The sequence below is a fragment of the Sminthopsis crassicaudata genome, chromosome 1, assembly GCF_048593235.1.
Source record: "Sminthopsis crassicaudata isolate SCR6 chromosome 1, ASM4859323v1, whole genome shotgun sequence".
NCBI lineage: Eukaryota > Metazoa > Chordata > Mammalia > Dasyuromorphia > Dasyuridae > Sminthopsis > Sminthopsis crassicaudata.
Window position 1 is genome coordinate 153,936,022 of NC_133617.1, and position 14,969 is coordinate 153,950,990.

Genomic DNA, 14,969 nt, shown 5'->3' on the forward strand with positions numbered 1-14,969 from the left:
TCTAATAAGAAACCACTGTTCTGCAGGCAGCAGATAATTGAATCTTAAATAGTTGAAAAACCATTCAGTAATCTGTATAACTTAACTAAAACTTTGCCTTACATTTATCAATCCCTAGGATTAAAGGGATTATTAACTACTCTGTCTTTATTATCATATCCTGGTAAGAATCTGAGAGGCCACACCATCATAACAAACAACTCTTTGGAACTTTGGTTTGTTTAGATATAGGAGGATAGAGAAGAGACCCTTAAACATAGACTTGGGGAACACTAATACATGTTATTTCCAGAAGGCTGTAAAACTGAGAAGAAAGAGAAACAAAAGTAGACAATCCTGGGCTTTCTTCCTCCTCAAGTTATTTAGTTTTCACTTATCTTTATAAATATTATTGCTACTACAGATGCACCTCCCTTCCCTACCTGCCTGAGAATATAAGCTTCTTGAAGGGCAGGACTGTTCCATCTTTGTCTTTATTGTCCCTGAGATTTAACCAATGCTTTGTACACTGTAGGAACTCAGTACCTTTTAAATGAAGGAATAAATGAGATGATACTACCTGGAAGGAAAGACTAACATAAAGGACAGGAGATGGTAACATTGAGGTGGTATCAGCTAAAGCAGTTAGGAAAGAACATTTTTGATAGAATAGTCAGATTGGCAGCCAAATTACAAGGAGTTGGTAAAAAGTAAATGATCAGTGAGGATGCAGAGAACAGGAACAAGGCTGAGAAAGCAGGATATAAACTATTCTAAGATGTTTCATGGAACAAATGAGGACACCAGTTATAAATCCTAGTCATATTTAAAATTGTCTTTAAAAAAAAACCCTTAAATTATGATTTCTGTAATTCTTAAGTTTTTTTTTTTTCCTAACTTCACTTTTATATTTCAGCACTCATAATTTCTTAAGCAATGTAACTGAAAACAAAACTAGTATACCTTTGGAGAGAATGCTCACTTTGATTATGAATTAGTGACATTAATATAGGAGAGTGCTTATTATAAGTTGAATTGATTTATTTTAAGATGGCAAATCTTAAAATCAAAAAGGTTTCATTGCCATTTTTGTTCATTCTTGTCCCAAAAAGGAAATCTGATATAGTGCCAAGAAATTAATTAGAGTTAGGATTCTTAGATTTGAAGTTTTGTGTCCTTGGGCACATTACATAACCTCTCTACAACTCTGTATCACTATTTTATAGAATAATAATTTTTGTACTACAATATCACAGAGTCATTTGGAAGATAAAATGAGATAAAATCAGTTTTTAAACTTTAAAGGGTTAGTTGTAATTTTTAATTAATTTGAAATTCTTTGCATTTTTCAAAAATAATTTGTGAAGTCAAAATCCTTGTCAGTTTTATACAACCAATGGAATCACACTCAGTTTCACAAACTGCAGTGTTATGAAGGTTCTTTCTTAAGGCTATGAGGAAATAAAATTTCTCCTTTAAAAAAATTAAGCTGTAGTTTTAACTTAGTGAAAATGATTTCCTGCTTTTCATGCTATGGTCCCTAAAATATACTTTTTTGGAAAGGCAGTACCTAGAATAGATGAAGATGTATCTTCGTGCATTTTGGGGAACTAATAAATTAGTTTATTCTGCTTATATTTATTTTTCATGTTAAAACCAGTTAAATGGTACTTTTCAGTCTCCAAATGGCTGCTGGTAAGTGACAATGATGTTCTAATTAATGCTTGAGCAGCTGGTTTCTCTTCATGTCTCATTAAATGGTGGGTAACACTCATTTCTCTTTGCAATCAGTGCTACACTCTCTGTGCCATGCCCCAGTGATACTGAATCCTTATGTTGGCTCTCCTTTCTATTTTTACCTTTTCTCATTTTTCATTCTTTGTAGGTGTAGGCAACTTCCATAAGCTTTTCTACTACCTATACTGAATCTTCTGTGCTTGAAGCAGATACCAAAAAAATAAAAACTACTTACTCATCCTCTTCTTTCTCTATTCAGTATTGTTTCTGAATTCCATTTAAAATATATAAATTCATTGGGATTTTTATTGTAATGTCACCATTAATTCAGTTTTTATGGACCATTTGTAAGGGAATTTAATATTCCTACAAGTTCCTTGAGAGCAGAGACTGTTTTATTTTTGTTTCTGTATTCCCATCACCTAGTAGAGTAGTTGGCATGTAATAGATGCTTATGCTTGTCAAATTGAATCAAAGGGCCAGAAGGAAATTTAACATTCTTTTGGACAGAATATGGTGAAGAAGGGCATTAAGGCTAATATTCTAAGGAGGCTTTAGTTTAAAAGGATAGCTAAGGCAGTGTTCCACTTTGTTAGTTAGAGTTGTTTAAGAAAGTATATGGATTAGAGCTACTTTTCCATGTATTAAGTGCAAAAAGATAAAATGTTTTGTGTAAAATAACATGCAAACCTGCTTTTGTTTTAACAGCAAGAAAATAATCTGGGGGAAAAATGGGAAATAAAGCAAGAAATACTGTCTTCTGTAAAAGAACAGGTAACTAAAGGAAATTTCCAATAATTTCAGTTAATTTTATGAAATAAAATTAATATTTGATAACTTCTGGTGCCAAGAATAACAACAAAAAGACAGTTTCTTAAATCTTCCAAACCATGAGTTATGCATATGATAATAATATGCATAACTCATGGCTTGGAAGATTTAGAAAACTGTCTTTTTATTAAATATATTAAATTATTAAATTAATATTAAATATTAAATTATATATTACATATTCTTTAGAATATTTTATTAATCAAACAAATAACAGCATATAGTGGTCATTCAATTAGATATATAAGACTTCCCAAATTTTTTCATAGTTTTTTATGTTTTGGGGGTTGATTTGTAGCTGATTTTTTAATTAACCATTCCCATAACAGATTTTGATCATTCAGAATTAAATTTTTCTCTATATTCCAGTTCCTATTTTTTGCTTCCTTAAACATATTTTATAGATTTTTCCATTTCAGATGCATAATGTATAAAATTATAGGTTATTATCCATCAATCTATTCATTATATCACTTCATGTATATGTGTAGTGTAACATTGAGGCTCTGGGTGATGCTAATAAATCACTTCCTACTATAACTTACCATAATCAGTTTTATGCCAGAGTAATTGTGCTGCCTAGCACAAAACTCCCTAGAATGAGAGCCAGAAATGGTTAAAGATCTTTTAACTACTAGTCAGTGTGAATTAAATTGTAGATGTTTTCATACCACTCCCTGGGGGAAGGGGGAGGGAAGGAGGCAGAATATGCACATGTCACCAATATGTTCAGACATATTGAGAAGCTAACTTATCTTTCAAGTAAAATTCAGCCTCCTCTGCCTAGTGTTCACAGACTTGCAAAATTGTGAGCCACATTAGAAACCATCTAATTAAGATTTTCAGTTTTACCATAGTAGATGTGGTCTAACAAATGCAGAGACAAGTAAGACTGTGGATACCCTAGTTCTGTATATTCTTCCTCTTTTAATATACATTCACTAAAATGCTTCAAATCTTAATTGTATATGAACTTCTTTCCAGCTACTCTTTCCCTGTCTTATATTTATGAAATTGATTTTTTAAAAATTATTTCTATATTTTGATTTTTATGCCACAATCATTTCCTGATATACTGTTTCATGAAACAGAATAGCAAAAAAATACCTTAAGTCTGACAGTGTATGCAATATTTTGCACCTTACCTACCATGAAAAAAAGCTATATTTCATCCTGTTTTCATGGAACTGAGATTATTTGTTACCCTTAACCTCACAACCATTGTTTATCAGGGTGCAGTGATCTAGACAGTATAACAGTAGTACTGAACCTGGAGATCTGGATTCAAATCCACCTAATAACTAATTTTATAACTAGATACTTATTACTTAATCTTTCTCAAGTCCAGTTGTTGAGATAGAAATGAAATAATATACATAAATCATTTTGCAAACTTTAAAGTACTTTATAAACGTCAGTAATTATTCATGCATGCACCATCACAATTTGTTTAGCCATTACCCAATACATTGACACCCACTTTTTTCCAGTTTTTTGTTCTCACAAAAATGCTGCTTACAAATATTTTTAATAAATTTTCCTGGACCATTTTGGAGTACTTGCTTAGCATTGAGCTAGATCTCTAGTTAGAGGGAATGGACAATTTAATGACTTTTTTCTTGCATAATTTCATGTTGTTTCCCAGAAGGTTTAGATCAATTCACAGTTCTGATAACTACTCTCTAATTGTAGTCATATCAACATTATTTCTGTGTTCTATCATCTTTGCCATATTTGTTAGGTTATACCTCAGAATTGTTTTAATTGTCTCATTTCTTTTTTGTTTCATCCCATTTTTTTTCACATATTTATTGACAGTTTACATTTAAAATTTGAGCACATGCATAAGACTACTTATCTCTGATAAAATATCTTTTTCTACCCAGGGAAATTAAGGCTTTTTATTTTCAAAATATATTCATGGATAATTCTCAACATTCACCTTTGCAAAACCTTGTATTCCAATGTTTTCTTTCCCTTATCTTCACCTCCTCCCCTAGACGGCAAGTAATCCAATATATGTTAAACATATATGCAATTCTTTTGTATATATTTCCACAAATATCATGCTGCACAAGAAAAAAGGAAAAAAATGAGAAAGAAAACAAAATTCAAGTAAATAACAAAAAGGGTGAAAAATACTATGTTGTAATCCACACTCAGTTGCCACAGCCCTCTCTCTTGGGTGCAGATGGCTCTCTTCATCATAAGAGCACTGGAACTGGCCTGAATCATCTCATTGTTGAAGAGAGCCACATCCATCAGAGTTGATCATCGTATGATCTTGCTGTTGCCATGTATAATGATCTTCTGATTCTGCTCATTTCACTTAGCAGCAATTCATGAAAGGCATCTCTGAAATCATCCTGCTGATCATTTCTTATAGAAAAATAATATTCCATAACATTCATATACCGTAATTTATTCTGCCATTCTCCAACTGATGGGCATCGATTCAGTTTCTAATTTCTGCCATAAACATTTTTGTACGTGTGGGTCCCTTTCTCTCCTTTATGATCTCTTTGAGATACATTAAAAACACTGATGAATCAAAGATTATGCACAGTTTGATACCTCTTTGGGAGTAGTTGCAAATTGCTCTCCAGAATGGTTTCAATCAGTTCACAACTCCACCAACAACATTCATCATTTTCTTTTGCTATCATCTTAACCAATCTGAGAGGTGTGTAAGTGATACTTCAAGAGTTGTCTTAATTTGCATTTCTCTGATCAATAGTGATTTTCATATGACTAGAAATGGGTTTCAATTTCTTCATCTGAAAATTGTTCATATTCTTCACCATTTATCAATTGGAGAATGGTTTGAATTCTTATAAATTTGAGTCAGTTCTCCATATATTTTAGAAATGAGGCCTTTTATCAGAACTCTTGAATGTAAAAATTTTTCCCAGTTTATTGCTTCTGCTCTAATCTTATCTGCATTGGTTTTGTTTGTATAAAACCTTTTTAACTTAATGTAATCAAAATTACCCATTTTGTATTCAATATAATGTACTCCAGTCCTCCTTTGGCCACAAATTCCTTCCTTCTCCACAGATCTGAGAGGTAGACTATCCTTTGTAATTGTAATTTTCTTGTAATCACTTTTTATGTCTAAATCATGAACCCATTTTGACTTTATCTTTTATTAGGGTCATTAGGTGTGGGTCAGTTTCTAGTTTCTGCCATACTAATTTCCAATTTTCCTAGAAGTTTTTGTCAAATAGTGAATTCTTATCCCAAAGCTGGGATCTTTGGGTTTGTAAAACACTAAATTACTATAGTCATTGACTATTTTGTCCTGTGAACCTAATCTATTTCACTGATTGAATACTGTGTTTCTTAGCCAGCACCAAAGGGTTTTGATGATTGCTGCTTTATAATACAGTTTTGGATCTGGTACAGCTAGGCTACCTTCATTTGCATTTTTTTTCATTAATTCCCTTGAAATCTTTTGCTTTTTTGTTCTTCTAGATGAACTTTGCTATTATTTTTTTCTGGTTCTGTAATTTCTTGGGAGTTTGATTAGCATGGCACTGAATAAGTAGATTAATTTAGGTAGTATTATCATTTTTATTATATTAGCTTAGCCTGTCCATGAGCATTTGATATGATTAGATTTGATTTTATTTGTGTGGAAAGTGTTTTGTAATTGTGTCCATATAGTCCCTGACTTTGTCTTGGCAAATAGACTCCCAAATAGACTCCCCAAATATTTTATATTATCTACATTTATTTTAAATTGAATTTCTTTTTTATATTTCTTGCTGCTGGACTTTGGTATTAATATATAAAGATGCTGATAATTTATATGGATTTATTTTGTATCTTGCAACTTTGCTGAAGTTGTGAATTGTTTCTAGTAGTTTTTAGTTGATTCTCTAGCGTTCTCTAAGATTACCATCATATCATCTTTGATTTCCTCATTACCTACTCTTAATTCCTTTAATTTCTTTTTCTTCTCTTATTGCCAAAGCTAACATTTCTCATACAACATTGAATAATAATGACGACAGTGGGCAACTTTTTTTCACCCCTGATCTTATTGGAAGTGGTTATAGTTTATCCCCATTACTATGATGCTTTGTTGATGGTTTGAAATAGATGCCATTTATAATTTTAAGTAAAACTACATGTATTCCTATACTCTCTAATGTTTTTAATAGGAATAAGTGTTGGATTTTGTCAAATGTTTTCTTTGCATCTATTGAGATACTCATATGATTTTTGTTAGTTTGGTTATTGATATAGTCAATTATGCTAATAGTTTCCTAATATTAAAACGACCCTGCATTCCTGGTATAAATCCTACCTTTTTTTATGATTTGTTTCCTTTAATTATTTGCCTAACAATACAATTTCTGGTTCAGAGAGTTTCCTCTTCCTTTTCCACTTTTTCATTACTTTTGATTAAGTTATACATTTTTTCTTTGCTTTTACTTTGAAGTTTTTCTTCCACATTTAAGGAATATTTCATTTTTTCTAAATAACTTGAATTTTTCAAGCATCTTTAACCTTCTCTTCTATCAGAGAGACAAATCTACACTTTGAATTTAGATTCAGTTACTTAGCCATGGCAGAAAGATAAACATTATGTGCTCTATGGTAATCACTGAAAGAGGCATAGTATGGTGGGTAGAGAGCCAATTTTAAAGCCAGGAAGATCTGAGTACAACTTTTGCCCCTAATACATCTTAGATATGAGACTGCAGGTTTGCGTTGATAGAAGATAGCAGTCTCTCTTTCTCTCTGAGATAGTCACTGAAAGTTTTTTCTCTGTCTTCTAGAAGCATAATCGCTAGTCACTAGCTTTCCAGTTATTTAAGTAGATATTTAGTAATGATTAGTTAGACTAATAATTCAAATTAATGTTAGGTTTTTTAAGCTATTAAAGATAAGGAATTTGTTTTATTTATTCTTTTGTGTGTTATCTATCAGAACTTTATCTGAATAGTGGATGTTTAAATGATCAGTTTCTTAGTAACCATGGGTATTACTAATAGGCCTGTCATATAATAAGGAAAGGAGAACACACTCACAAAAGAGGAAAATGAGAAGAATTTTGCCAAAATTAAAAACCTATCTCCTGAACTGAGTGTCATTCTCTGTTCTCATCCATTCCTCTCTAAAGTAATGCCTCATAAATATAAAGGCATGAATAAATACAAATTGGTTTTTAAATCTAATGAAAAATTGAATTCTGCTGATTTTGATTCATATTTATTTAGATGTTTCCTCACATACTTATTAAAAACCCCTAAGTTTGTTTTCATGTCTATAAGAAACTTTTTAAAATAACTATATAAATTCTTTATATGTCTTTTTTTAAACCCCACTTAAGAATGATAAACTTCAAGATGATTGTGAGATACTTCCCAAGAAGCTTTTATTGACTGAATTTAGATCACTGGTGGTTAGTCATTCTAGATCCAGAAATACATCCATTATAAGAAATGATTATGGACAGCCAAACAACTTTAAAAAATTTAAAAAGGTAGGTACTTAGTTTAATTTTATCACGAGAAGGCACTGTTCGAAATGTCTTAGTAAGCCATTGCTAATGAATAAAAGCAATGTTATGTTTTAACATTGATCTGCATTATAATTTAATGTCTAACTTGTTCTATATATCCACTGCTAATTTGAGTGTTTCAGAATTGCTCCTTATGATTGATTATACCTTTTCTTCTTCCAGTCAGCCAATTTATAAACTAAGTATTTGGGTAGGGTTTTTTTTTTTTTTTTTGAGGGGGGTGGTGGAGATAGAGGAGTTGGGTATAGAATAGATATATGTTTTATGAGCATTAAGGATTTATTTGTTATTGCTTAGTTATGGTCTCGGTTGTATACTTGAGTTATATTTCTTTCTGTTTTGCCTATAATAGCATCTGTTTTAGTATATAAAATACTAAAAGTCACTTAAATTTTTTGGAGTTACTTATAACTTTATGAAATATATCTTCCTAGTACTCATTTTAGGGAATATGAACATTTTGAGAATCAAGGCTGAAATGTTTTAGACTTTAGAGGAGAATCAGCACTTGGAATTTCATCTTCAAGTGAATATATTGTACTTTTTATTCTTGAATGCTTTATGTTCCATCATGTAATCTCTGAAGATACCTTTAAAGAGTAATTCCAAATCGAGTTTCAACAAGTGAAAATATTGAAAAAAAATTTAATTGAAAATCACATATTTACTTGTATCACATATCATATATCACAGATAAAAACATCTAGTAATACTAATTTAATAAAAATGAACAGATGATGTAAATTTTTACACTACTAGATGCACAAGAAAAAAAAATTGTTTCTCCCTAAGCTTATCAGAAACTATATTGTTCTGAATTGCTCTACAGAAGTCCCACAGTGATAGTAATAGTTGTAAAATTAGAAGGTCTTTGAAAAAACTAATAGAAAAATTCATTCTATAAAACTTTACAGATATCAGAGTATTATAAAATACTCAACTTTTTTGACTACTGGAAAATTAGTATTTTGGCATTGATTTCAAATAGTATTATTTAATTCTGTCTGGGTAAAGATTCTTAATCATTTTCAGAATAACTGAAATAACTTCATGTACATAGCTCTTTGTAAAGTTAATATCTAGTTCTTTTGAAAATATCAATCTCACTTTGATACTGCATTTTATTATTATTATTATTATTATAATAAAAATATTGTAATATTTTTGAACCTTTTCTACCTAATAGGTAGCTTATCCTGGGGCAGGAAAACTTCCATGCATCATTGGAGGCTCTGACCTAATAGCTCATCATGCTAAAAAGAATGCAGAATTAGAAGAATGGTTAAGACAAGAAATAGAGGTCAGTAATAAATCGTGTTATATATATTTATTTTCATTTTGTTCTTGAGATATTCTTTGAGATCTTAATTATCAGGAAAATGACATAAATTTTAGTGTAATAAGATTAATGCATATGCTGGAATGGTGGCACTTATTTATAATCCCAACTCTTGAGCTGTCAGATCTTTCCTAAGTTACAGTGGACTGTGCCAATTAAGGGGTTTAGTTGTCATCAGTATAGTGAGCCCTGAGAAATAGGGACACAGACTATTGTAGATAAGAAACATCTCCCATGGTGATCATTGGTATTATTGAGCCCACAGTTACAAGCTGGGTGAGATTGGGAGACCTTTAAAAGTATTTATTAACACTCACCAGATAAAAAATGTCAAAGCTATGATTTGTCTGTCATTTTATTTAGACAATATTTACATCTATAAGCCATTTAGGTTAAGAAAACTACAGCAAAACAAGTAAACAAAAGCTTATATTGCCTTCAGTATAGAGCTATCAAGCACGCTTATCCTAGCATTTAAGCTGATTTTCATAGCAACTTTGCATCAGTATTTATTACATGTAAGGAAGATGGTAAAAAACAAGTCCTATTCATGAGTTATTGAGTCATTCTGTTAATTTACAGATTTTCATGTGGTATGGTATAGTCTAAGTGTTAGGATTACAAGGTGAGAGAACTCAGGTTGTCTAGACAGTGACAAGGTGATAACTCAGGTTGACTTGACAGTTCTCTGGCTCAGACCTTAGGAATTATAAGAGGAGCAAGTTCATTGGTGGAAGTATTTCCCCACACCCCATTGAGTTCTCACATGCCTATTCTCTGGGAAGATAAAAGAAGGGCAGCATTGGGTCTGAGAGAATCAACTCTGGGATAGTGTTGTGACACCAGGCAGACTGAAAGGAGACCAGTCTGGTTTGGGGAAGGATAAGAGCTGGAGGAGATTCAGAGCTCCCAAGAAACCTGCGCACAGAGGAAAAGATTTTACAGATCTCTTCCCAGAGAAGGATTATAATTGAGCAGACAACGAGATCCTCACAATTCAAGGTCATGACTACCCTATGTTCTAAATCAAAAAAAGGGGGGAGACTAAGTGCTAATGAGATAATGAGATATTATGTTCTTACTAAGTGCTGAGTCAGGACTTAACAATTCTCTAGTTCCGGCCTTTACTGGGAGTTTTACCCCTTCGAACTTCTGGGGAGGAGCTTGCATGCTTAGGAGGAGCAAGTTCATTGGTTGAAGTATTTTTTCCAGAAGCCCCTGAGTTATTCGATGCCCATTCTCTGGGAGGATAAAAGAAGCAACATTGAACAAGTTTAAAAAGTCTACTCTGGACCAGAGTTGGCGGCAATCTGGAGGAAGAAGAATCTGGCCAGAGATTGAGTTGAGACAGCAGATCTCCTCCCAGAGAGTGATTGGCAGTTTCTGGAGACAACAGAACTTTACAAATTGGCGTCCACAATGTGGGGCAAGGACTTTTGCTTATCCTGAAAAGGACTTATTCTGAGCCCTTCAGAGGAGCTAGCCAGTCCCTTCGCATTTTGTCCTTGTTTTTCTCTGGAAGAAGAATTGGATCCAGATGAATGGGAATTAGTAGGAAAGCAGTTAGGTGAACACTACAATTCCAAACCAAACTCAATTTCCAAAGATATACTTCATACCTACAATTTAATCCAAATGGCTTTAAAAATTGTTATTCTAAAGGAAGAGAAGAAGGAGCAAAATGGGGAGGTGTCAACTAAACTAAGTGAAAAGGATGAATCAGATAACAATGAAGTTAAGTACAATTCTGAGCAACAGAAGCATTTCCCATCTCCTCCCTCAATGAACCCTTCAGGGGTGGAGCAAGAAGGAGGAGGGGAAGAGGCAGAAATACAAACAGAATCACCTGTGAAGCAGCCTATGACAAGATTAGAAAAAGCTTTGGTTAAAGCTAAGAGAGAAGGACAGGATATAAGTGATTTTATACATGCATATCCTATGATTAAAGATATTGACTCTCTGTAGGTCAAAAAAGGAGAAGATATACACCTTTAGATTTGAATAAAATTAAAGATTTGAAAAAAGGTTGTACCCTTTATGGGGCTACCTCATCTTATGTTAAAATGTTACTAGATGGTTTGTCTTATATGAAGTCCTAACCCCGAATGAATTATGTAAAATCCAAATCAGATGCAATTTGGAAATAGGAGTTAACACACAATTCACTTTTGAGCAATTAGCTGGTGAAGGTCACTATGGAGAGAATTCAGAACAGGTTAAATATCCCATGACAGTGTACAAGCAAATTGGTAAAGCTGCAATAAAAGCTTGGGGTATCCTCCCTGGACAGAAAGATCGGGGGGGGGCTTCACTAAAATAGATCAAGGTCCCAATGAAGTGGGACATTTGCAAACTGCTGTCAAAAGAACTATTGGAGAAAATGCAGCTACAGAAATAATGACCAGACATCTGGCTAAGGAAAATGCCAATGAGATTTGCAAAAGAATTATATGGGGATTAGACAAAGATGCTCCTTTAGAGAAGATCATAAGATGCTGTGCTACAGTGGGAAAAAATACTTCAACCAATGAACTTGCTCCTCCTAAGCATGCAAGCTCCTCCCCAGAAGTTCGAAGGGGTAAAACTCCCAGTAAAGGCAGAACTAGAGAATTGTTAAGTACCGACTTAGCACTTAGTAAGAACCTAACACTAAGAACTGTTAGACCAAACATACAGGGCACAATACCCTATATCTTCTCAGCAGTCTGATCTATCAACTTCTGACTTTCCTTGGCACTCCTAATGATCATATTTCCTCCTCTGTTCTTGCTGTTATTTATCTCTACCTCTTCTGAAGTGTTATTTTGACATGTTTTATTCCTATGTACAAGCTCTATTTTTCTGGGTCATCATTTCCCAATTTTGGAGTGGCATTTTCTGTGATGATTGTGCTAGGAGATTTTTGTATGTTTAAATTCCAGCTGATTTGCTTCAGTTTAGTTTTTATGATTAAAAAGTTACCTTGTAGCATAAATTCTAAGCTTTATTTATATTCAGAGAAAGTTATAGTTTAATTATTTAAATAAAACTATGGAATTTCCAACCCCATTGAGTAGAACAAGTTAATATGTCACATCTTTGAAACATAGAGCAGGAACGACGTTATATTTTTTATCTACAGCATTAACAAGTGTAAACAGTTTTTATTCTTCTTAAATTGAGGGGCTTTTTATTCCTGCTTATTAGAATAGAACTTGACAGTTGTTGACAAAGTAAATGTTTTATGATTATATTTCCTAAAAATACATAAAATTGGTTTACAGCTTTGTGATTAAGCAATTATCTTTTCACCACTCACTTGCCATTCTTCAATTTATAACGAAAAGATTCCATTCTTTAGAAAATATGTAACCATATTATTCCCCTATTAGGGGATAAAGAATGATAGCAAGATTAGAAAGATCTGGAAGTGGTACTGTGGAGAAAGAAATATATGTACTATTTCTGGCCCCAATGTTTCAGGAAGCATAAGAGAATAGAATTTATTTCCATTAAAATAAGATCACATTTATATTTTGACAAATGAGCTGTCATCTCTAGATTCTTTTATGATCCATATTCACTTTTTGATTTGTACCTCTGACCATTTCACTGAAATACATTATTTTAAAATAAATATAGGTGCTCTAATATAGCTATTTAGTTCTTGTTTAGAAGTTTTTAAAATCAAAACTAGCCTACTATTTAAGCCAGTTATCCTTTTTGAATCTTAATATTGATGAACTAGTATTGTATTCTTTCATTAGAACATCCTTGTCTTTTTCCATTACATGTGTATATATAAATAAATACAAATTTCTCAAATGTTATACAACTCTATTATAATTTTCTTTTTGTTTTTCATTGTAGATATTTTGGATGCTATAGAACTACTGACTTGATATACCTAATATACCTAGCATCTTTCTGCCATTTTTTATTTAACTTTGAATATAATAATCTTAATATCTTATCACCTTTCTCAGTTTGTGTCAGTTATTCCTAGCTGTTCTTGCTGTTGTATATCCTGTTTTGGTTTATCTGTTCCCTACTTCTCATCTCTTTCCATTGATCTTTTTACGCTCTTTTTAGACTTTTTAGCTACTTGATTGGTTCACAAACTTTAGTGAATTTAGGGCAATTTTATTCTCTACACAATCAAGTGTAATAATTCTTGTTACTTAGATAATAATTGATTTCAGTTTTGAGTATTTCGGGTAGCCAAAGCACTAGCTTTTGTCTTCCCCCTAAAATAAAAAGCAGTAACTAGAGAATTGCCATTACATGAGTTCTGTTGTAGTATATAAAAATAAAACATTTCTGGTGATGTTTGTGTTCAGTACATTAATAATTTATTAATGTTCTTTTGAATGTACATTAGGAAATAGTGGAAAGATATGATAAACAGGAAGGAATATTGATCAGAATTAATAAACTGAATTCAATTCACTGTAGGGCAAAATTTTTTATTTTTTATTTTTTTGATAGGTTCAGAACAAACATGCAAAAGAAGAATCACTTGCTGATGATCTCTTTAGGTAAACTTTTAATTCACATTTCTAGTGCTTTCTTATATGTTATTTCAAAACATATACTTAATGCATATGAGCCCCCAACCAAAGGTTACTACCTTTAAGTGTTGTGTGTATGTATGTGTATGTAAAAACATACACATACACAAATTTTCTCTTAACTGTCATTAAAATAGAATTGTAAAAGAATATGCAGAGGGGGTATTTTACAAGGTTTTCTAAAATATATACACATACATTTCACATATATACATATGCTTATGTATATTTTTACATTATACATTTATAAAATATATTCACATAGATTTTCTAAAATACATACCCAATATCTTATACACAAACTCTTTTTTGAGAAGATATTATTGTGCACGGTTTCAAGAATTCACCAGTCTGGTCTATTTTCCCTTTCTGAAATTCTGGATAAATTTATCCACTCTCTTTTTCTGCTTAGCCCAAGTTTAGAATAAAAGCAAGCATCTTTTATTTAGATTTTGGAGCTTGGTATATGTCACATCTTAGATACATTTCAACTTGAGATATATAAGTTATCTTTGCCATAATATACTTTAAATCTTTGTGCAGTGTAGAGCCAAAAAATAAATAAAATGTCACAAGCTAACACATTTAGTTATGTAATTTGGCTGATGAGTTGTGACATTTTCATGCCTAAGCAAAAGCATTAATGAATGAGTTCTGACTTAAGGCAAGTTAAATGCCAGATCCTTTGTTTAGTCTTAAGTTGCTCATGCATGAAAAAAAAAAAAGCTATATTAGAATTAGCTTTTGGTGGGGAGGGATTTAAAGTTGACTGTGATTTAATTCCTATTCAACACATTTCAATGGGCATAGTACAAATTTACTATCTTGACAAATTTTTTCTTAACTATCATTAAATAAAAGTAGACAATGATAGAAGACTATGCAGGGAGAATATCAAAAATATAGAAAAAAAAACACTTTTATTTAAAAAGTGTGTGTAAAACTTGAAAAAAGATTTTAATTCATTTCCATATAAATTATCTGTGGAGGTTTTGTGGAT

General features: G+C 31.9%; 1 protein-coding gene across 2 annotated transcripts in view; it reads left to right on the plus strand.

Moving 5' to 3' along the window:
- The window catches only part of NBN (nibrin), a 44,573-nt gene that overhangs the window by 28,214 nt on the left and 1,390 nt on the right, over window positions 1-14,969 (plus strand). For both annotated transcript variants that reach the window (XM_074269994.1, XM_074270003.1), the window contains 4 exons: window positions 2,425-2,490; window positions 7,889-8,041; window positions 9,267-9,380; window positions 13,887-13,936. In XM_074269994.1, the coding sequence (XP_074126095.1) occupies window positions 2,425-2,490; window positions 7,889-8,041; window positions 9,267-9,380; window positions 13,887-13,936 (383 nt within the window). The remainder of the gene's footprint in view (window positions 1-2,424; window positions 2,491-7,888; window positions 8,042-9,266; window positions 9,381-13,886; window positions 13,937-14,969) is intronic.